The sequence below is a fragment of the Prionailurus viverrinus genome, chromosome B1 (assembly GCF_022837055.1).
Source record: "Prionailurus viverrinus isolate Anna chromosome B1, UM_Priviv_1.0, whole genome shotgun sequence".
Taxonomy (NCBI): Eukaryota; Metazoa; Chordata; class Mammalia; order Carnivora; family Felidae; genus Prionailurus; species Prionailurus viverrinus.
This window is the reverse complement of record NC_062564.1, coordinates 66,815,242-66,840,248: the sequence shown is the minus strand read 5'-3', so window position 1 is coordinate 66,840,248 and position 25,007 is coordinate 66,815,242. Positions and strand designations below refer to the sequence as shown.

The 25,007-nt window shown below is 32.7% G+C and overlaps 1 protein-coding gene across 6 annotated transcripts in view; it reads right to left on the bottom strand.

Moving 5' to 3' along the window:
* Positions 1-25,007, bottom strand: part of FSTL5 (follistatin like 5) — a 1,137,298-nt gene that overhangs the window by 76,523 nt on the left and 1,035,768 nt on the right. For all 6 annotated transcript variants that reach the window (XM_047857444.1, XM_047857446.1, XM_047857448.1 and 3 more), the window contains 2 exons: positions 22,416-22,534; positions 1,062-1,211 (listed from right to left, as the gene is read on the bottom strand). In XM_047857444.1, coding sequence (XP_047713400.1) covers positions 1,062-1,211; positions 22,416-22,534 — 269 coding nt within the window. The remainder of the gene's footprint in view (positions 1-1,061; positions 1,212-22,415; positions 22,535-25,007) is intronic.

Genomic DNA, 25,007 nt, shown 5'->3' with positions numbered 1-25,007 from the left:
GCACTTCTATATGCCAAGATCTGCTATAAATGCTTTATATGCATTAATTGAGTTAATTCTTTTATTTATTTTTTTATTTTTAATGTTTATTTCTGAGAGACGGAAAGTCAGAGCACGACCAGGGAGGGCCAGAGAGAGAGGGAGAAACAGAATCCAAAGCAGGCCCCAGGCTCTGAGCTGTCAGCACAGAGCCCGACGCTGGGCTTGAATTCACAAACTGTGATATCATGACATTAGCCAGCCACCCAGGCTTCCCAGTTGAGTTAATTCTAAATATAACTTTATGAGATATGTATAATTATTAATCCATTATTAGATATACCTAATAAAACTGTTTTAAGTTTGTTTCCTCTGAGCTGTCAAGCAATAGATCATGAGTCAAGGGCCCTGTCACTGGAACCAAACTACCTAGAAGCAAATCCAGTACAACCCATTTGCTGTTGTGCAGTGGAATACAAACAGATTGCCTAGGGTCAACAACTTTGGATGGAGCAGAGCATGAAACGTTTGGGGACTCAAACCAGAATGTTTTTTTTGTAACCATGATCATGATAATTTTTATTGGGATTTTTTTCTCTGTCATTGACCTATGCACCTATTGACTTGTTTTACTACTATACTAAAACCTACTACACTACTATCATCTAATAAAGTCTACTATTATTTTGGCTTTTTTTAAGAATAAAATAAAGAGATAATAGTGTTTCTGGAATAGTAACTAGGAATACCTTAATTAGCCTCTGATTTGAATTCTTCTTGCTCTAAACAGAATAAGCAATTCTTAGGTTCATTTTTGTGGAACTAGTCATGTTAGTATTATGATGTGTTTATGGAATCAAATTTCTGAAAATAAGAAAAATTAATTATTTTCTAAATTCATTAAGTTCAAGCAGCAGAATGAGAGGAGACTTTGCAGAAAATGCATACAGTTCCCAGTTATCCAATTAATGAAACAAGTTACCAAAGACAATCAAATGGCAATGTACAAGTTACCTGGTGAAGAATTACATAAAAGGACATTTTTTTTAAAGATCACCTTAAAAAGCAGGGATCATGCATACCTGAACAACTTTTTGGGACTGCACATCAACGATAAGGACTCTGTCCAAAGTTGGCTGTGCAACATAAATGAACTTGTCTTTGACATTAACAGCTGAGGCCCACACACACCTCTGAATTTCATCTCCTTCAGCTTTGGGACATACTTCATCCTATAATTTAGAAAATAGTGGAAAAATGAATATTTTAAATTATAACATGGGTATGATACATTAGGAAATTAATATTTGATGCTTTACTACTTTCAACATCAAATGTTAAATATATACATACACAGAGAGATAAAGTTGTCTGTTAAATCAAATAAAACAATACATAGTGCACATTTAAGCTCATTAAATGCATAAATAAATCAATGTGAATAACCCGCTAATATAAATTTCATCAAGCCCTTAATTACTTATTTCTAATAGGACATTGGCCTTTCATTTGTTACTACCTAATTCATAACTCAATAACTTCAGATATAGATAATAAATTCAATGTTTTCTCTCAAGTCTCCCACTCCTAAGCTTCTTTACCAGACATTAAATGCCACACCAAAGTATAGTTAGAGGTCATCACAGCATCTGTGGCTACCCCCATGGCATCTCTATGGTCTTTTCAAAAGCCTCCAAATCCACTGGAAATGATTGAAAGTTTTCTAATTCTAATTCATGGAGAATCAGAGTCTTAGAAAAATTATAACAAGTATTCAGAATGCTTATTTTATATTTTATTTTCCAATTTGGTATCAAGGTCAAATTTTACAAAATCTTTTAATCTGCCCAAGCCTTTTTATTCTGTCTGCCCCTTCACCCTACAACTTCTTTCTGGTTGAATATTATATAGCTTGTGCTAAATGCCCATAAATGAGGTTAACAATGCCTTCTATTTCCTCCTTTCCTGAATTTTGTCAATAAACGCATGTTGAAGGGATACATAAGCCCTGGTGATCAGTGCTGGCAGACACATCACAAATGGAAGAAAAGTCATTTAGCTCATTATTTTTGTTTAAGGTTTTTCTTTTATTCACTGGTCTTTTTGGTTTGTAATTTTCTCAATTTACCTACAGTTAGAAAACTGCTAAGAAGAGAGATTTGTTGAGCTATACACAAAATGTATGTGAAATGATATTTATTTATATAATGATAATGATGTAATGATAAACACTCTTTATAGCATTTCATTTGTTTTATGATTTTGGTATGATCATTGACTACTGATGTCTAATTTATTGATTTGTATACTCCAGTTAGTAACTCTTAAGGTAAACTAGAATACTCTCCTTCTTCCCTGATTCAAATGAATTTTTTTCATCATACATTTCATTTGCCATTTGTATTTAATAATCATGAAATAAAATTAACAAGGTTTTCCTGATCACCACTAAGCATTTCTTTTCATTTAAAGATAATACTGACAGGAAATAAACCACATGTGACATTTAGTAATTAAAATGAATACCACAATAATATAATCCTTTTGAGGCAGCACATAGTAGGTTGATTTTCTATCTGCATAACATATAGAAAATAATGTAAAAAACATAGCACTGTGGAACGAGAAGGTCAATATGTGGTCTGCTGTTTTTGTTCTGTAGACAACTTCAGATCTGATTGCGGGAGGATCTGGCAGTTCCACTAGATTTTAAGATCTAGTTTTTAAGATTTTAAGATTCAGTCCAGAAGCTTTAAGATTCAGTCCAGAAGTTTCCAGGTATGGCCAAATCACCAAGAATATATAATGAGAGTGATTTTAAAAAATAAAATAAAAAGTAAAAACAAACAAACAAAACCAATACAGGTTGTTCCAGGCTTGCAGAACATAACCTAAAAAAAAAAATCCTATATATGCTTCTGGTAGTTCTGGAGGTATGAAATTAACTTCATTATATAGAATGTACCGCAGTCATTCTAAAATGATTACCAGTGGGTTCATCCTGAATCATGTCCATGACACCCTTAAGTGGGCATCACAAACCTGAAGGCAGAAATTTGTCCTCAGCACATGCCCACTATAGTTTCATTCATCAAATGAATTTGAATAGAAACATTATTTTCTATGCCAAACATGCTTCTTCAGAAGCATATTAAATATCTTTGACAGGAACCTATTTTGTGAGAATCAAGCACTATATAAAGTAAGTACTTGAGAAGCATGAAGATGTGGGAAGAAAGTGGGATCTAAGATTGATGAAAGGCTCTGAATTTGGGAAATTGTTTACAAATTCTTTGCTGTTGTGTAAAAGCTACCAAGAAAATCTGCCAGAATAATAGGAAGTGTGAGTGACCCGACACATCACTGTTAGCGGAACAACTGCTGAACCAGGAGCAATTTCCACCCCTTTGTTTTCTGCAGAACTATTCAACAGTAAAATAAACTGCTCTGCTGGGAATTATTTCCTATTTGTATGCTGTCCCCATAAGATGTCCCTGACCAGCCTCGCAATCATTTTTACAAAGCCATTAAAAGTTTCCTGACAGCCACCCTGAGTTTTCCTTGCTTCACTTTATGCCATTATTTCTGATGAGAGTCTATTAGGTCCCATTTTGCAACGACACTCTTATTTTTTCAGATCACATAGATTAATATTTATTTCTGGGGATAGGAATTTTAGAGGAATTTTTTTTCACATGCCTTAGGCATTTAATGAGGTAAAAGAAAACCTCAAAAAAAAACACAAAGATGCAAAATAAAATTAAGATAATACATACGGATTAGGGAAATTGTCAGGAATTACATTGAGAAGTTTAATTAAATCACTTTTTATAGAAACGTATACCACCATTTAGAGTAAAAGGAATTAATAAGATATTAGAACTAATAAGGTTGAGCATCAATAATAAAAAGACAATTCATAATTCATAATTAGAACTTATATATTTCCCTTTGGGTCATTTTGACATTTAATAATACACAATTCCTGTCTATGCATTATTCTCTTCCAAAACTTTAAAGGCAAACAAGACATGTTTCTAGCGATGATGAAAGTTTGGATTTAACAATTAAAACAGTGCTGATGATACCTGACTTCTAAACATAAGTAGGTCAAATAGATGGATATATGCATTTGTTTTCTATACTTTGCCATTTTTATTTATTGTCTTGACTCTCTATTAAAAACACATTTTCCTCAAATTTTTAAATTCCCACCTCTCCTTCCTCTTCTTCCTCATACACCCCCTCTCAACATGCCTTCCATTATTTACGGCAAGGACAAATGTTATTTGTCATAAGCACCTCCATTTTCCTTGCATCCAACTCAGCAAGTGTCTGTCATTATTCCCTCCTCTCATCCTTCTCTCCAATCATAGATTTGTCCACCTGTCTTTTGCCTTCAGAAAGAGCTGCCCTATATTTCATTTGAAATTTTAGTTATGTCTCCAAGTATTCAAGCATGAACATTCTCTGTAATTTAAGAAGCAAAGAATAAGAAAACATTAATTGGATTTCATCTTTCCCTTCCAGTCATCCATCCAATTCTCTTCAGACACTGAACAAGCTGTCTCGAAATTTACTTCCATTTCTTGACCTTTCAATATAAATTGTTCATACTTCAGACAGGTTTTCATCATCCTAGCTCTTTAAAAAGAGGAAAGATCACCAGTGGCCTCAGAATTTCCAATCATTATTCTTTACTTTTTGTCAGGAAGCATTTATTGAGTTCATATTATGTGAGAGATATTGTACAAAACTATGTTTGGAAACAAAATCATGAATAGAAGAGAACACCTGCTCTCAAATTGCTCATAAATTCTGATCATTTGGCTATTCAGACACTGATTCTTCCTAAAATGTTCTTTCATTCAAGTAAGGCGAAGATCGGCAAAAAATTATTTCAGGAGTAGATTCCTTAATGCCCCTTACCCATTTAGCCCATCCTCCCTCTCACAGCTCCTCCAGCAACCCACTGTTTGTTCGCTATATTTAAGTCTCTTATGCTTTGTCCCTCTCCCTGTTTTTATATTATTTTTCTTCCCTTCCCTATGTTCATCTGTTTTGTATCTTAAATTTCTCATATGAGTGAAGTCATATGGTATTTGTTTTTGACTAATTTCGCTTAGCATAATACCCTCTAGTTCCATCCATGTATTTGCAAATGGCAAGAGTTCATTCTTTTTGATTGCTGAGTAATACTCTATTGTTTGTATATATACCACATCTTCTTTATCTACTTATCTGTCGATGGATGTTTGGGGTCTTTCCATACTTTGGCTACTGTTGATAGTACTGCTATAAACATTGGGGTGCATGTGCCCCTTCAAAACAGCACACCCATATCCCTTGGATAAATACCTAGTAGTGCAATTGCTGAGTCACAGAGTACTTCTATTTTTAATTTTTTGAGGAATCTCCATACTGTTTTTCAGAGTGGCTGCAACAGTTTGCATTCCCATCAGCAGTGCAAAAGAGATCCTCTTTCTCCACATCCTCGCCAACATCTGTCAATTATAGCCATTCTGACAGGTGTGAAGTGATATTGTGGTTTTGATTTGTATTTCTCTGACGATGAATGATGTTGAGCATTTTTTCATGTGTCAGTTGGCCATCTGGATGTCTCCTTTGGAGAAGTGTATATTCATGCCTTTGCCCATTTCTTCACTGGATTATTTGTTTTTTGGGTGTTGAGTTTGATAAGTTCTTTATAGATTTTACATACTAACCCTTTATCTGATTTGTCATTTGCAAATATCTTCTCCCATTCTGTCAGTTGCCTTTTAGTTTTCCTGATTGTTTCCTTCACTGTGCAGAAGCTTTTTATTTTGATGAGGTCCCAATAGTTCATTTTTGCTTTTGTTTCCCTTGCCTCCGGAAATGTGTTGAGTCAGAAGTTGCTGTGGCCAAGGTCAAAGAGGTTTTTGCCTGCTTTCTCCTCGAGGATTTTGATGGCTTCCTATTTTACATTTAGGTATTTCATCCATTTTGAGTTTATTTTTGTGTATGGTATAAGAAGGTGATCCAGGTTCATTTTTTTCTACGTGTTGCTGTCCAGTTTTCCCAGCACCATTTGCTGAAGAGACTGTCTTTATTCCAATGGATATTCTTTCCTGCTTTGTCACAGATTAGTTGGCCATACATTTGTGGGTCCATTTCTGGGTTCTCTATTCTGTTCCATTAATCTGAGTGTCTGTTTCTATGCCAGAACCATACTGTCTTGATGATTACAGCTTTGTAATACCACCTGAAATCCGGGATTGTGATGCTCCAGCTTTGGTTTTCTTTTTCAAGATTGTTTTGGCTATTCAGGGTCTTTCCTGGTTCCATACAAATTTTAAGATTGTTTTAGCTCTGCGAAGAATGCTGGTGTTATTTTGATAGGGACTGCCCAAATTCATACCATTTCCTACTCTGGTGTGTGGCCCAACAGCTAAGAACATTTTTTTTTTTTGCATTTTTTAGTGGTTGACAATAAAAGAAGAATACTATTTTGTGACATGTAAATATTATATGAGATTCAAATTTGCATAAAGGTTTATTAGAACACAGCCACATCCATTTATTTAAATATTGTCTATGACTGTTTTCATGCTATAATAGCAGACAAAAAGATCATGTGGACTGGAAAGCCTAAGATATTTACTATCTGAACCTCTGTAGAATAAAATGTTGTTGATCTCATTCTTGGATATAACCCTATCTTAGTTATTATTTAAATCCTATTAAGTTCTGTTTATAGTGACTTCTTTATCTTATGTTCCTTAATTATGATTTCAGAAAAGGTAAGCCTCAGACCTTGGTTTTCTGCTTTATTTCCTTTACATTAAATTCTTCTCAGAGTGCATTCATTCTCATTGCTTTATTGTAATTATGGTCAGATGACACAAAGAAATTAATTTGTGGCCTTGCCAACCACCAGGCCTTCTATTATCTGTCTCTTTACAGAAAAAAAAAAAATCTGTTAAATGAACAACTTGAAATACCGCCATAATAATAAAAAAAATGTGTACTATATTAAAGGTGATTCAAAACTAAATAGAAAATAAAAAGGGTGAAACACACATACATGAACACACACAGGTAAATTACAGATAGATGATAGGTAGGGAGATATATGAGAGAGAAGGAGAAATACACAGATGGTATAGAAAGATAAACCTTATCCATCTAGAGATAGATAATAAGGTTTGTTTTATATTTGGAAACTTTAAAAAACTAAGTAATTTTATAAAATAAAAGAAAGGCTATTGAGTAGCAAAATAACAGAGTACAATTAACAATAATAATCATGTGTAGGCCCACATACAAATGTAAGTATAGTTGATATGTAAAATATCTTGTTTAAAAGTAGACAATAATCTAAGGAATGTCAGGACTAGGAGCAAAGGAAACAAAACACAAAAGGCAAGCTAATTAAATACAAATAGGTTAGAATTCTCTGAGATATACAGAAAAGTTAATATCTGATCTTTTGCATAATTTGGATTATAAAGGCGTCATGTAATATACAGAGCTGTGAATAAAAATAAACTGGCATTATATTACATTATTTAAAAAGGCAGAAATAAGCATGTAACATATAAGGTGATCTAAGATGGATATACCAAATTTAGGCATTGGATTCACCCAAGGGTGGTATATAGACACTCTTAGGTAAGTACTGAATTACTAGAATTTTGTATTAAGTCAAAGAATGAGAGAAAGAGAATTTGACGTTTTGATCAACATGTAGCATTTAAGTTTGAAAATTTATAGATATATTGCAGACCTGGTTCTCTTGCTGATGTGGTCACTAGTTATTAAAAATAAATTGATTTTAGTAGTTCTGCATTAATTTTTCTGCTTCTCTACCAGTAATGTTCCTAAGACTGGCAAGAGAGTTTCCTCCCCTGGCAGTAATTAAGAATTGTGGGGAGGGGCGCCTGGGTGGCCCAGTCGGTTAAGCGTCCGACTTCAGCCAGGTCACGATCTCGCGGTCCGTGAGTTCGAGCCCCGCGTCGGGCTCTGGGCTGATGGCTCAGAGCCTGGAGCCTGTTTCTGATTCTGTGTCTCCCTCTCTCTCTGCCCCTCCCCCGTTCATGCTCTGTCTCTCTCTGTCCCAAAAATAAATAAACGTTGAAAAAAAAATTAAAAAAAAAAAATAAAATAAAATAAAATAAAATAAAATGTATTAAAAAAAAAAGAATTGTGGGGAGTTGAGGGACCTTGCAAATAGAAAAAAAAAATGAAAGAAAGAAATTTTAAAAATCTTACTGAAAATGTGTAACTGTAATCCTCATTTACCTGCAATAAACAGTCTGTTCCCTAGCTAGAATATTCCCACCAAAACTTCATAAGCACCAATGATTTTCCATAGCTACTAAAAAGCACACAATACCTTGTATTAATCAAATTCTTTTCAATCTACATTTGGCAGTCATATTTCTAATATTTCCAGTGAACTTATCCCTAACTACTATAGGTCTTACTGATTTCCTTCTTGTCTCAAGTTCCATAGCTTTTATATTTTGTATCACATAGTTTGGCATATAACCATGTACTATCATCTTAATTAAAATGTTAGCCTTTGCTATTCCTATATTTTTACATTTTCCAAACATAATAGCAAAGATACAATATTTCTTCAGTAAATATATGTTTAAAATATATTTGGAATCTTTTGCAGCAATTTGGCATTGCCATAATAGCCATGTGCTCATATGACTAGTAGACTTATCTCTTTAAACAGAATTTAGACCAGTCTGGGTGTGTCAAAGTTGCCTGGAGGATTTCTTGGGATGAAAAATACCTACTGGTTAAAAAAAAAAAAAAAGAAAAATTGAGCAAAAATCAAAGTGATTCTTTCCCCCCACAAATAGTTTAAGAAGTGTTGATTTGAGATTTTTTTTTAAATCCCGACTGTCATCATCTGAGTCAACTGAGATATATAGAAAAGTGAATAATAAAATACTTGAAAAAATAGTGTTCACTTTATCAATAGACTGTAAATAATTATTTCCAATGAGGATTTGTTCAGTTTATCGTGAATCAAGACCAATGAAACAAAGGTTCTTTTGTACTGTTTAGGTTAGGATTCCTAGGATAGTTTTCATAACATGAAAATATCTATAATCAAGGTTAAGCTTTTTTTTAATACACTGAATAGAATGTATTCTGTTGATCTTGCTTAGTGATATTAAAAAAAGAGATCTTACAAAAATGTATTAATTTAAATTAATATCAATGGTTATCTCCCTGTTGGACCACTTTTTAAAAAGACCATGAAGTTTAAGTACTTTTATCAATTTTTAATTGAAATCACTATTTATAACCTGAGCAATACAACTTTTTCTATAATTATGTATATTCAATTTATCTAATTCTATTTGCCATTTCATTTATTAAAGTGTCATAAACAGTCTAGCTCATACTAGTCAAAGCACAGGTAGTCAGAGAAATGTAGGAGGTCATTTGCCTTAATTTGGCCTTAGAAAACTGTCATATAGCATGATTTTGATTCTAGTATATTAAAAGTACAAAGACCGCATTACAAAAATTTCCATCCTTTCTTTTAATATAAAAAGGATGTATTTATGTTTTTTAGTGTTACAATAAAAATGGAGCTGATAACATTACAGTTATAAATCGAGAATCAGTATCTCTTTAGAGACAGTGAATTAGAGAGGTTTTGAAAACAGACTTTGAGGTCAACCAGACCTAGAGGTAATACACTCATATTAACTATGTAAATATTCTTCTTGGCTCTTGTTTATCTCAGTGGTATAACAATATTATGTATCACATAGGATTATTATGTACATTAAATAAAATAATGCTTGAAAAGGTTAAGTGATCCATAATGTTACCTGCTATTTTCATATAGAAAATTTCCTATGGGTTATATTTCATGAAACTAAAATAGTCTACATATTTTGCATATGATTTTTTTTCACTTTTTCATAGTGTTTTGGAGAGAAGTCACTGTGAATATTTAAGAATTTCAGAGAGTTATTTAAGTATGGAATAGTTGATGCATAGATAGAATTATTCGAGAGATTTTTTTCCCTTTATCATTTGTAAGTTCTGTGACATTGAGCAAATCACTTCACCTGTCACATTTCATCTGTAGGTTGGAGACATGAAATTAAAATTTTGTCAACTGTTTTCAAAAAAGAAAAAAATCCAAAGTTTTCTGAATTATTTCTATTCTGCTTAAATGGAAAATATTTTACCCAGTTTATAAAAATATTGCAGTAGGTAAGAATCACTAATCAAAAAAAATTTTTTTTAAAGTATGAAACTTCAAATGCCTTCATAAGAGAAGAAAACTGTAGACCTTTTGTAAATGTAGGACTAGATGGTTTGTGTCTTGGTTCTCTTGGTTCTTGTAAAAGAACTGAAATCCTGGCTAGGGCTTGGTCCAGATGCCAGTAGGCACTGAGAATCCCAGGGGCAGGAACTTAATGTCTGTTGGGAAAGGCATACATTTGAATAACGGGAGACCAAATTAAATATAAAAACTGAAGGTTTAAAGTTAGCTTGAAGAACCAGTAAATAGAGTTTGGCAAAAAAGTTGAATCAAAAGCTGATATCAAGCACTAAAGAAATTGAACAATTATGATCAATATCAGAAAGTATAAATTATATGGGCCAATATGTTTTATGGTGGATAGTTTGATTAAATAGTAGTGGGGATAGTTGAAATTAAATTATTAGTTATGTCGAATTTTGTTCCCTAACATAATGAAGTTTTGATTTGTATAGGAGCAATAATAGTTTTTCCTGACTTTGTTTTACAATGCACAATTAATAAATGGTGAGCTAGAGGGAAAAACATAAGATTAACAAATTTTTTTCCTTACCAGATAACACATGAAGTTAAGTGACCAGAAAGAGAATAGAAGAGAGGAGAGGAGAGGAGAGGAAAAGAGAGGAGAGTAGAGAAGAGAAGTGAGGAGGGAGGAAAGGAAAAGAAAAACAAGAAAAGAAGAAACAAGAAAAGAAAGAAAGAATGAATGAAAGCAACCAAGCTGGGCTATAGTGTGTAAACTTTTCTTTAAAATAATGAAAAACTCATTATAATAGTGACATCATTATGAACACTAATGAATATCATGGGAAATGGGGCTTACTTCTTTCAAATACATTTTATAATTTCTTTTAATTTTTTTGTTAAAAAAAAGTTTCAATGTTTGTATTTTATTTCTGAGAGTGAGACAGAATGTGAGTGGGGGAGGAGCAGAGAGAGAGGGAGACACAGAATCTAAAGCAGGCTACAGCTGTCAGTACAGAGCCTGACACAGGGCTTGAACCCACAAACTGAGATCATGACCTGAACTGAAGTCAGACACTTAACCAAGTGAGCCACCCAGGCACCTCTGTACTTGAGTGTCTTTAAGTGGAAATAGAGAATACTTGTTCAAATGGTCCTTTCCAACTACCGATTAGTAGATTCATTATTAAAAAGATGAATATTTGTTTAAATGCCAAATATACACATTTCCATTCCACAATTTTACAATTTTTCTGACAGCTGGATATCTAGTATTTTTTTTCTTTCTTTCTTTTTAATTTAGAAAAAAGGGAGGCTTCTTTATAATGTACACTTTTAAATTTTGGCTTGAGAGCATAGATCTGTCTCCTTATAGCTTTCCATCATTTGATTTAGTTCTTCCATTTTGAAGCAATATATTCTCTCCTAAACTTTACATAAAAGTCCTTCCAATGTTAAAGAAAATTTGTTAATGTCCCTTTAAAACACAGCTCCCAAAACTAAACTTACATTTTTTTAACGTCAGTACAAATTAAGGAGTTCATTTCCTTTGCCTTCCTGATTATCCACTTCACAGGTATTATTTATTTCAAAATCTATAATTGCTTTAAGTAATATGATAGGAGCATGGAGAAGTGCAATCTGTCAAAATAAAATTGCTGGCTTTTAGAAGACATTGTAAATGCATCAGTTTGGATTATTTACCTTAATGCTTTGAAATTCTTCTATTAAAATGGAGTACATTAAGTTATTTCTTATCGTTAAAGTCCACAGGATATAGATGAATCGAAGTTAAACTTTTAAGGAAAGAGCTAAACAATTTAAATGAGATGGGATATCAAAAACAATCTAAGGTTCTAAGGTGTCCTTTCCTTATTTAAATGTTCATCTCTCTCTCTCTTTTCTTTTTTTTAGTAGTGACACATGAAATTTGATAATGCCCATTTTTCAATTTTTTGTTTCAAAACATTAGTTTAGGATCAAGATGGGTTTTAGTGATTATCTTTTTTAAATATACATATGTAATCTGTCCTTGTGAATAGCTTACTTTGCCTTGTAACTATTTTTAAAAATGTTGACAAAGGAGTCCCTGGGTGGCTCAGTTGGTTAAGCACCTGACTTTGGCTAAAGTCATGATCTCAAAGCTTGTGAGTTTGAGCCCCGCATTGGGCTCTGTGCTGACAGCTTGGAGCCTGCTTCAGATTCTGTGTCTCCCTCTCTCCCTGCCCCTCCCCTGCTTGTTCTCTGTCTCTCTCTTTCTTTCAAAAATAAATAAAAACATTAAAAAATTTTTTAAATGTTGACATAAAAATATAAATTGAAAAAGAAAGCATAAATAGAGCTAATTTATACTTGTTGAACTATCTACACTTGTTTCAATAGAGTGTAATATCATTTAGGAATTGAACTTTTTTTGCAGCACATAATCTCACAATGCAGATGGCGACATGTCATTTTGATCGAGTCCTTCCATCTTTCCATATTGTCTAGCACAGAAGTGCCTTATGTGGAAGACAGGCGTGATCATTTTTGCAAGACTACTATTTACTGAAGCAAATTATTCTGAAGGGTGATAGATTTATCTTCAAAAATTATAAAGCTATTTATAGGATAACTATATGCATTTCTATTTTTCAACTTTACTGTAATGCACACATAAACTTGTCCCACATCAGGATGCCTACATTGAATACCATTACATTTTACCTTTTAGGTCAACAGTCTTTAAAAATTATTTTAGCACGTGTTATATTATTTACTGTTTAAATATTATTGCAAATGACTTTACATTCTATTTCTTATAGGTATGCAGTGAAAGGATATTGGTCAAATAATTTATGCACTTATGCTTTGTTTATATCAGTTAAAGAAAAACCATGAAAATAGGCCCATTTTTAAGTTATATTTTGTAAACCTTTAGAAATAAATGTTATGTTAAAATAATTTATCTCTGCACCAACCTTCTTTATAAGGGGATACAAACCAAAAGTACATTTTCTTTATTATATTTCCTACAGAACTATATTTTGTCTTGTCTCCTTTTTACTGCTGAATTACATAAGAGTTCTGCCACACTCTCCAGTTCAAAAAACTTCTTGGGTGATAACATGAAGACAGTATTGAGTGAGAATTCACCAAAACTGCCTCTGTAAGTTAGTTCTATGTGAATCCTTCAAAATGTATACAGAATGGGGCGACTGGGTAGCTCAGTTGGTTGAGCGTCTGATTTTGTCTCAGGTCATGATCTTGAAGTTCTTGGGTTCGAGCCGCATGTCAGGCTCTGTGCTGACAGCTCCGAGCCTGGAGGCTGCTTCTGATTCTGTGTCTCCCTTTCTCTCTGCCCCTCCCCCATGTGTGATCTGTCTCTCTCTCACTCTCAAATATAAACATTTAAAAATATTTCAATGTGTACAGATCACCTAATCCGATATGCTATTATTTTATTACATTTCTAATTTTTCTAAATAATTTCAACAGGGAGCAATCAACAGTAAAGTAAATGTTTATGAAATTATATTAGTAGATAACTATATGCTGAAAATTATACATTAAAGAGTTCCTTTTTTTTTTAATTGAAGTCAATGGATACACAGTGTTACTGTAGCATCAGGTGGACAATGCCCTGACTCGAAATGTCCATACTTTCTGCTGTGCTCACCACAAGTGGATCTACTATCTGTGACCACACAATGCTATTCTGATACCATTGACTATATTCCCTCTGCTGCCTCTTTTACCCCCATGACTTACTCATTAAAAGTTACTATTTTTCAATGAAAATGGTACTAGTGTATAGGTTTTTAAATATACTAAGCTCGTTTTCTTCTGCTCTTATCATAGAAGTACGTTTTTCATCTTAAAATAGAAATGAGATAGGAGCGACTGCTGTGGTCTTTTTCAGGATGGAAGGAAGTACACGTAAGATAGACCCGTAAATGGATCCAGTTCTTGAAACGAGAAACACTTTGGCGGTGATTTCAGGCAACTTAGACTGCCAGTAGTTAAGCCCCTCCATAGTGGCTCGTGTTCCATTTTCTTTAGCACTTCAGAGATGAGATTTAAAAAGGGAATGGTGGGGCGCCTGGGTGGCGCAGTCGGTTAAGCGTCCGACTTCAGCCAGGTCACGATCTTGCGGTCTGTGAGTTCGAGCCCCGCGTCGGGCTCTGGGCTGATGGCTCAGAGCCTGGAGTCTGTTTCCGATTCTGTGTCTCCCTCTCTCTCTGCCCTTCCCCCGTTCATGCTCTGTCTCTCTCTGTCCCAAAAATAAATAAACGTTGAAAAAAAAAAATTTTTTTTAAAAAGGGAATGGAATGATTGCCATGCTGTTTGGCAAGCCCTAGGTGTGCTTTGGGTTTGTCTTTAATTTACTGAGCAATCTGTAACATGTTGTCTAAAACTGCTTTAATAAAATCTTGAAGAAAAATTACTAAATTATAAAGAAAAAGGAGTTTTAATAGGCAATAAATTAGTAGCTTAAATAGTTAAGAGATAAACAATAATTTGAGCTTTAAGTTTTGTCTTCTTTTAATTCTTATTATATAGTTGTATCTCCAATTTCCGTGTAGGAAACATATAAAATCATTATATGATAAGTATATAAAGAAATGCATACTGTCTCTCTAAGTGCTTTCAGCAATATTTTTAATTCTTCACAATTCAAACACTTAATAAAATAAAATTGAGGACATTAATTTACTGTATTGTTTTTCCTCCTACACCACCTCTCAAATTATTCAAACTGAGATTTATGACCTATCTGAAATATGAAAATGATATTAGAGAAAATGACTAGCCTTTGGTATTAAGTTGCAACTTTGACAACTATGTTTGAAGCATGAAATGTAAACAATAAAATATCAAGCAAGAACTTGGGAAATTAAAGTTACATAGAAATTTTAGGAAATTTCAAGAAAAATAAGAACTAAGATTTAAACAAACCATTAAAATTTTAAATCTAATCCACAAAAGCTTTAAAATAATTACATAATGTTCAACATACTCAGAGAGAGAAATGTTAGGAATTATGTGAGCAAAATTGTCATCGTTCATAAAGAAATACCAACAGGAAATAACTAATTCATAATTCAAGAGATACTGCACACTCCTTAAAGTGAGTAAATGAAATTGATTCCCTGCAGTGGGACTGGGAATAGGGAAGCATGAAGAAAAAAAATACTACTTTTTCTCTAAGCTTTTTTTGCATCATTTTATTTTACCATGCAAATCATTCCTTTGGGAAAATAAAAATAAAAATAAAATAAAGAATAGGTACCTTTCTTGTGAATAAAACTAAATCTTAGGCCAGAACTATAGTTTAAAATCTGTAAAAGACATATGTATGTGATTTCATAAATCTGAAGTAAAAAGGTTTCATGTTTAAAGACATTTGTATTAATAATTTTTAAATAGTTTAAGTGTTTATTAATTTTGAGAAAGAGGGAGAGAGCACACATGTGGGGGATACAGAGAGAGAAAGAGAGAGAGAGAGAGGAAATCCCAAGCAGGCTCCATGCCCAGTGCAGAGTCCAACAAAGGACTCCATCTCACAACCATGAGATCGTGACCTGAGCCAATATCAAGAGTTGGACGCTTAACCAACTGAGCCACCCAGGAACTCCTGAATAATTTCTTACAAAACTCTTCAATTTTATCCTTAGGAAATTTCCATCGAGAAAATTAAATTGCTATGAACTCATTTCTTTCTGAAGTGCATAGAATGTACTTTATATTATAATGAGTTCTTATTTCTCCTGAATAAAATGTTTCATAATGATGGCAAATGATTGTCTAAGATACATATATCATTTTGGTCATATTTATCCAGGTAACTTGGCTGCTTCTCATTAGTAATTCTTGAAGGAGACTTAATCTGCTTTCTTAAAGTCACCTGCTATTCAACTCCACTAAAATGTTATTGCACAATTTACATATTTCCCACTGTTATTCTCCCAATGTTAGGCTTACATACTTACAGTCTAATAGAAGCACAATACAAGATTTTTTTAAATAATGTGTTTTTTATTGGACAATTAGAAGGCCTCTTTAAGTCTAGGGTTTCAAAGATTTCATATATTTACTTCTTTTAACATCTACAGAGGAATCAACTAAGAAATAGAGGTAGTTTGTATTACTTTCTATAAGAAGCTCTTTGCAGGACATCACTGCAACCACAAAGGGAGAAAAGCTTAAATCTTCAGCATTCTAGAACTCTTTTCACTATAAGCCATGTTTGAATGGAGGCCCATTGAGAAAAGAATAAATGGAGAAACAGTTCTTTCTGAAGTCTACAGTGCCCTTGAATTCAAAAGGATGCTCAATGGCTTCGTGGGGAAATGAATGGTCTGCATCATATAAAGGAGCTGATGATTTAACAAATATTTTTGTGGACAGAGTTTGGAGAAGTAGTAATTGGGTTAGAACCGGAAAGAAATGCTGAAAAGGGAAATTTGGAGGTGTAACTAATGGAACGGATAAATGCCCTGAAGGCAGCAATGCTTGAGGCCAGAGACAACACCAACGGAGAAAGAAATGTGCACCTGCTGTGTTTCCCTATTTCTAATTTCAGCATCAATTTCTTAATATCTAAATATTCTGAATGCTATAGACAATCTGTTCCTATATACCAATTCCATTTCAATAGAGTACTAATAGTATTTGTTCGTAAAAGTAAAGTAATTTTCATAGATGGGAATTTCAGACCTAGAAAACAGGCATTGTAGAGGTGATACATATCAGACTTCTTGTAGAAAGTATGTTCCTCTGCAGTTCAGCACCATTTTAATTATCATTAAACCCAGTAATTAAACCTTCGTGTCTCAAAATATAAGACCCATGCGGGATAAAATATATGTGATTTTCATTTGAGCTCTTCTAGGGTCGATGAAAGAATAAGTAACACCATGGTATGTGTGAGGAACCGCAGCTAGATCTATAATAAGCAAACACAGAAGTAATGGAATTTAAAAGGTATTAAGGAGTACAGATGACAAAATAGTTGAAAACCATAAGAGTGAAAAGGTTGGTAATCTTGGAAAATCCTGTCATCCTTGAGCCTGTAATTTACACATTTTTCCAACCCATTTCAGTTTGCATTCTGAATTCATAATTCTGGGTTAGAATTCTATTTGCTTGAAGTTCATACTGTGGGGGACGAGATGAAATCATGTGTACAACTAGGATAAATATAGCAAAAATCATCTAGTAAGGCTATGTAACAGAAAAGAAAAAAAGAAAGAGAATGAAAGTATAACCATGTTGCATGAATCCTGACCAGCTCACTATCAAAAGCTGAAACCCGATGTAATCTGACATTGCACCAAAATTGAATTTTTATTTAAAGCAAGAAAATGGCATCTTCTGAGAGATTTGATGGAAAATTCTATATTCGCAATATTTCAGTTTTCATCTTAATGTTATTAGTTAATGAGTTATATTGGAAATTGTGCTTCCGTTCTCTTAATACCAACAATGACTTGATAAATGTTATATTTATGTTTAATCCTTTCATGGAAGAAAAAAAAAACTCCAAAAGACTCATTACTCTCACTCAAGAGATTTATTTTCTAAATTCCCAAAGAACCAGCTTTTTTTTTTCTGTAGTAGAACTCCAAGCTATCTTCTACAACTTATCTTCACAGTATATTTTGACTATGTGATCCTGAATTAATAGACACATGAGGTTATATGTACCCTGAAACAATTCATTGATAAATTATTCTATGAAACATTTTTTTTCACAAACACATTAAAAGAACACTGTTTTCTGGGAACTGAAGTAAGGAACAATATTAAGGTGAGGAAGAAATTAAATGTATACATGTTTAGACTTAAAGAATGCATAAAAGAATGAATAGCCCAATTGTCTAAACAATGGAATTTTTATGAAATTCATTTAACAAATGTTTCTTGATTACCTGCCATGGGTAAAACACTGTACTAATATTGGGTATACAAACACGGATTTAATAAGTCCCTTGACTAAGAGATAGTAAGATGTGATGGTTAATTTTGTATGTTAACTGGGTTATTACTAAGACTATGGCACCTAGCTGTTTGGGCAACACCAGTCTATTTGTTGCTATAAAGTTGTTTAAAGGTGATTAACATTTATAATTGTTCTTTAAGGAAAACAGATCACCTCCCATAATGTGAGTGGTCCTCGTGCAATCAATTGAAGGCCTTAAGATTTAAGAATGAGTTTTCCATAGAAGAAGGAATTCCGCCTCAAGCCTTCCCCATGGAAATCTGCTTGAGTTTCTAGTCTGTGTACATATTTCAGACTCAAGACTTCAATACCATTTTGTGTCTGAGTTGCCGGTCTATTGGCTTCATCTGGATTTCAGACTCCAGACTATATATAGCATCCCAATATTCACTTTTACCTGAATTTCCTGTTGGCTGTCCTGCCCTAGGGTTTTCAGACTTGCTAACCCTCCCACCATCACCTGAGACAATTCCACAAAATAAAAAGATCGGGGATAAAGACAGAGACAGATAGACAGAGATAAGGATAGAGATAAATATAGAGATAGAGTCAGAATAAAGAGATACAGGTATTAATTATATTGGTTCTGTTTCTCACATAATACGTAACAATTTGCTCAGGAAATTATTTTATAATTAGAAATTTAAATCTAGAAATGTAGCACCAAGTAGCTTACACACTCTGAAATTGGTATCTCTCTTGTGTTTAAACACAAAACAAAATAGCTTTGCATGAGCTTTTATTCTCAAAACTTAACATGATCAATTTCTTCTTACTTCTACCTCTGTATACTTGTATATCATGAAAGTGCCTGTGTATATATACCAATTATTTAAGTTTATCTCACACTAAGGAATAAAAAAGTAACAGAACAATATGAAATAAAAATTTATTTACTGTACTCTTTATTTCATATATATGGACTATAATAATCACATAAGAAATGTGTCTTTCTTTTTGGTATTCATTGAATACTTTTATATTCTGCATTTAACAGTTATAAGCAAGACATGGTTTTAGCCAATTCACAATTCTCTCTATTACTCTTAGTGCTTTAAAAAATATATTGGTCAGAGGCGCCTGGGTGGCTAGGTCAGTTAAGCCTCCAACTTTGTCTCGGGTTGTGATCTCACAGTTCGTAGGTTGAGCCCCACATTGGGCTCTGTGCTGACAGCTGAGCCTGGAGCCTGCTTTTGATTCTGTATCTCCCTCTCTACCCTTCCCCATTTGCACTCTGCGTCTGTCTCCAAAATAAATAAACATCAAACAGATTAAAAAAATAATATAAAATAAAAAATATATTGATCAGCTGAAATGTTTTGGTATTTTAATGTCAACATTCAAAGCAATAGAAAGGTCATAAATTTCAAACATACACATTTTGGGGGTTCCTGGGTGGCTCAGTGGGTTAAATGTTCGACTCTTGATTTTGGTTCAGGTCATGACCTCATGGTTCCTGAGTTCAGACCTGGCATTGGGCTCTGTGCTGACAGTGCAGAACCTGCTTGGGATTCTGTCTTTCCCTCTCTCTCTGCCCCTTTCCCTTTCGTGTGTGCATGTGTGCTCTCTTGCTTGCTCTCTCTCAAAAAAAATAAACTTTATTTTTTTTTTAAATTTGATAGCTGCCTTCTTCTTAAAAGTACAAATCTGGTATTTCTTACTTTTTGGTTACTCTTCCATTATAATAGAGTATTAAATTTTTTTGTAAGTTTTTGTTTTTTATAATACAGGAATGCTAACTTTTCTCCTTTTATTTTCTTTCATTTTGCACTGTGCATTTCTAGCATAAACTCTTATGTAGGCTTAATATAAGATTTCCAGAGACTGTGATTTGGAAAACCTGATGCAGTAAATTAGTTTTTAGTAATTACCCTTGCTTTGACACTCACTGTTGATGGACATTTGCAGGTAATGGTTCTCAGGTTGGAAGAAATGAGTGAAGGCTGTCATCACAGGGTTTGGTTTTCACTTCTTCAACTTTTAATTTTTATAGAAAATTACATATAATCTACATCTATATACACATGTAATTTCTCACTATATAGATCCAGACATGTAGGGAGAGATGCATGATCCTATATAGTTTCTACTTAAGTTGTTTTAGAAGAAGGTCTATATAGACAAAGGCTTTAAAAAGAGAGAAACTCAGGTAAGTAAACTCACATCCCTATTGTCAAGACATGTCACAAAAATTCCACATCACTTTTTTGCTTGCTTTCTCAGTTTTAGATTCCAAATAATTAAATTAACTCATCCAGAGCCATCAAAACACATTCTAAAAAAGGATATTCTTAAGACTTGCATTCAACTAAATTACATTAAACCATTTACTGATACTCTGAAATAGCACACTTGTAATGTAAGAAGAAAATTCTTTGTCTCTAAATTTGCAGACCAAATTCAGGAGGTGATGGTTTTGAGATAAAAATTATGGATATCACAGATTATCTTATTGCTGTCAGTCGCCGAAGTTTCAAATTCTGTGATATGACAAACACATCTGTGTCAGTTAGCTACAAAATTGCTGGTCCTGTAGGAATCAGAGATACACTCTCCTACAAAATTATTTTGCTTTGATTTAAATCATTTTGATGCTACATTATCTTTGTATTAGCCCAGAATTTTCATCCATAATGCTTTTATGAAAATATGAATGTGGTATTAAACTGCATGATTTGCTTTATCACAAGCAAATATTTATATTTTCCTATATGTCTTTATTTACACACACATATATGCCTTACTCAGAATGGACTTAGTATTGATATTATATGATTATAAAACAAAACAAAATTGTGTAATTTTAAATGTTTTCTTCCTTGTTAAACTATAGCTTAGCAAAAATAATAATTCCATTTAGCTTATAACCGAAACATTTTTAAATTAAAAAATGTTTCCTTTGTTTTAAACAATCACAGGCATATTGAATTAAATTATTTTCTTCACTTAAAATAAGAGGTCTTGGGGGTGCCTGAGGGCTCAGTCGGTGGAGCATCAACTCTTGATTTCGGCTTAGGTCACGGTTCATGGGTTTGAGCCCTATGTTGGGCTCTGCACCGAAAACCTGCTTGGAATTTTCCATCTCCCCTCACTCTCTGCACCCCCCCCCCCCACCTCTCTCTGTCTCTTTCTCTCAAAATAAATTTTAAAAATTAAAAAAATAAAATAAAATAAGACATGTTTTTCCTATAAAATAGCTGGAGGGAAGCTCAATTATCTTATCCCACTTATATTTTTCTTCTCATTTTAGTGCATAAGATGTGAATTGTCTCCATACATCAACATGAGACAACACTGGCTACTGGTAGGCTGAAAATAGGAGTTGAAAGTAAAAAAATCTAAACAATGGAATTATTAAATATTTATTTTACTCATATCTCATGGCCACACTAACCTTTAAAATGAGTATTGGGAGAGGATCCATGATTAGGTCTACCAATATTTTAACTTATTTGGGGAGTTTGGTGCATGTCCAAACTTGTGTGGGAACACATAAATAACATAGATACCATTAATCTTACATATTTTGGTGTATACATGTTTATGTGGAGATATATATAGAGCTATGACAATGTAAACATAATTATAATTTATCATCTCATAAAAATGTAATCCCTAATATGTATGATTAATACCCATTTTGTTAGATATTATTTTATTTTCAGAATGCTGTACCAATATTTTACAGAAAAAATCTTTCTAAGAAGGGTAAGATACATATTTATAAATAAAAAAATTGATATTTTCCCATATAAAACTAAAGCATTCATTCCACTGAGACCTCATAAAAATGAGATGAAAAATAAAGGGGAATCAATATTTATAAAGCAGCTAATATACCCCAGTTTCCCATCAGATTATTTTCATGTTATTTTCTTTTATTTTGTTAAATAACCATTGCTTACCCAGATGGGAGACATTCTAAATTAAGGAGCAGGTAAAGTTATTATGCTGTGTTCATTCTACACGTTTCACTTCTATTGCCTTTATTTTAATTAGAGCAAGTAATTAGGAATATACAACATATTATTTTTCCTTCTCAAGTATAAAACCTGCGTAGAATATCAGCCTGTCTCACAGTTTTAATATTTTCCTCCCCAAACTTCTCATACACGCATGGATTTCATTGTGTTTCCAAAATATAATTCTACTTAACAAATCTGCTGCATAAAACTGCATAGGAAGTTTTTAAATACTTGCCTGAAATCCAAGGAGCTTTTCACTAGGCTTAATGTGCCTCTGAAATTCACATTCTATGGGTTGTATCACTTTGATTCCATCTTCATAAAAAACATAGAACATGTTCCCAATTCCCAGACCTTAGGAAGAAAAACACATTCAGAAGTTCAAAATAAAATTATCAGAAATCTTTACAACCAAAACTCAGTGTTCCTTCCAGTACTGGCAGGAGATCGATTTGTAAAGTTGTATAATGTTAATAAAGCAAACCATATGAATCCTTTACCTTATACCAAAGCAACTTTGTGATATTATGAGACATTCTTTATGGTCTCTAATCTGCAATTCAGTGATTTCTTTAGTATAATTCAATAAATGTTTCACATAGAAATGGAACTTATAAACTCTTTGATATATAGATTATGTCTGACACCTTCCCCACTTAATTTAGGTGTTGATTAAAAAATAAAAATAGTTTTTGAAGAATTATATTTATTGTATATTATTAGAGTTCTCTAGGGAAAATAAAATTTCATTCTTTGTAGAAGTTTTGTTTACATAAAGACTTTTAGAAAGAAAAAGACCAAGTCTTCCAGATTGGGGAAAATATATTTTTTCCTAAAGTAATTTTTGTAAATATAATCATATATGAGGCCTTAGATTTCAGTTTTTACACTGGCCAAGTTTGGGATCCATTTCCATACTTTAAAACTTGTATTAATTTACGCTCTTAGGAAAATTTCAGTAAATGATTGCAATCATACTTTTAATTTATTCACACCACAGACTTGGGTATTTGATATCTCAGAAATTCATCTCACTTTACTGATCCATGCCTAATAGGTGCAGGATGCTACAAATCAGACACCGGGAATGTGGGTAAGGTTAACTGATGCCTGCATGTGGGAGGCTTTCACATACTCCTGCACACCTGTTCTCTGTTTCCTCTGCTTCTGCTTTATTCCAACATGGCCAGTCCTTAGCACATATAGTTCTTTTTCTTCTGATCTTCACCTGAGTAGCTCCCTCTCTGGCTGTACTATTTTGCACAATTGTATGTATTCAATCTAACTATAACATGCACAATTCAATGATAGCATGACCTCTTTAAAAGATAAGTAATGATATTCAAATCTCAGTAGTTTGAAAAGCCAAACCATTATTGTTTTAAATGTTTGAATTCTAAAAATATTTATAAAGAAAAAAATTTTTTTAAATACAAAAAAATTTCCCCAAGCATCATTTCATTTTGATTGATAACACCTGCAAGGTTTTTAAAGTCAAGCCTAAGGATCATAATAAAAGTGTATTGATTCATAAAAATATTTGTTTACTCAACTTAAGCCACATTTATTCTTATCTAATATGTTCCTAGTTAATAAAAGGATCACCAATTTTGTCCATCCAGCCACATATCTATCTATTCTTATGATTTAGAGGAAAATTTATTCAAGTACGATTATGACTTTATTGGTGTTTATACATAGTGGTTATAATTTTCTTTTAACACATGAAATCATTTCTATATAGTACAGTTATGCATTTTAAGTGACTCCAGATCATTTTCACACATCTTATTGTTTTATAAATATTTCATAGTACTCATATTTTAAAATGATGCAATCTTTATCAGTTATTATGTATTATAATTCCAGAGAGCACTACAGTATGTTGGAATATTTCTGAACAGTAGCAAAAGTAGCAAAAACTAAATTCAAGTATTTTTCATAGAATTTAATTCATAAATTTTCATAAAATTTAATTTTTTCATGATTTCTAATAATTTTAATTTAAACTTAATATTTTTCAGAAAATAAAATTTAGTAGTTGTCAGCTCTTATTTATAATTATGTTTATACATAGATGAATATAAATTCTATGCCCAAAGGATAAAACTTTTAAAAAGTCTGATTTTATGCCAAAACAATTGATTCATATCCAAGCTTCCATGTAAGCATTAACATAGGATTGACGTGAACTACATGTTGGTGACTATCAATTTTTTTGGTTGTTGAAACTTGTAAACATAATCATGTAGTCATGTGGTGTCTAATTTTTAGTTGTGTCAGTTAACTATGTTTCATGATTATTATAAAGCTCCCAAAATGTTTAATGACTATGACTCTCCCTTCCTTCAGCTACTGCAAAATTCTGGTCCAGAATCAGGAATTTCAATGTGTTTGAATATGAAAAATACTCTAAGTCCAGAATGCAAAGTTTCATGAAATCTTTCTGGCCTGACTCAAATGGAATCTTTCATTATGTCATTTACCATATTCTGTATACAATGCAGTCAGTGGAATTTTGCTGAATTGTTGCACTGATGAAGTTTCTAAGATGTATTTTCCTCTAAAACCCACTTAATCCATCCAAATCACTTGTTCAAATCTCAAGTCTATTTTCTTACTTTTTAAAATATAAATAACACATTCAGTGTTGTTACAAAAACAGCTGCTTCTCAGGTTACAAGCTATTGAAGAAATACAGATTTCATTATGCAAAGTTTAGTTTGTTCTTGATTTTTTTTAATTTTCAATGGAAATATAACTTTTCAGTGTTTATGAATAGTAATACCAGCAAAATACCATATATATTAGCTAAAATAATAATTAT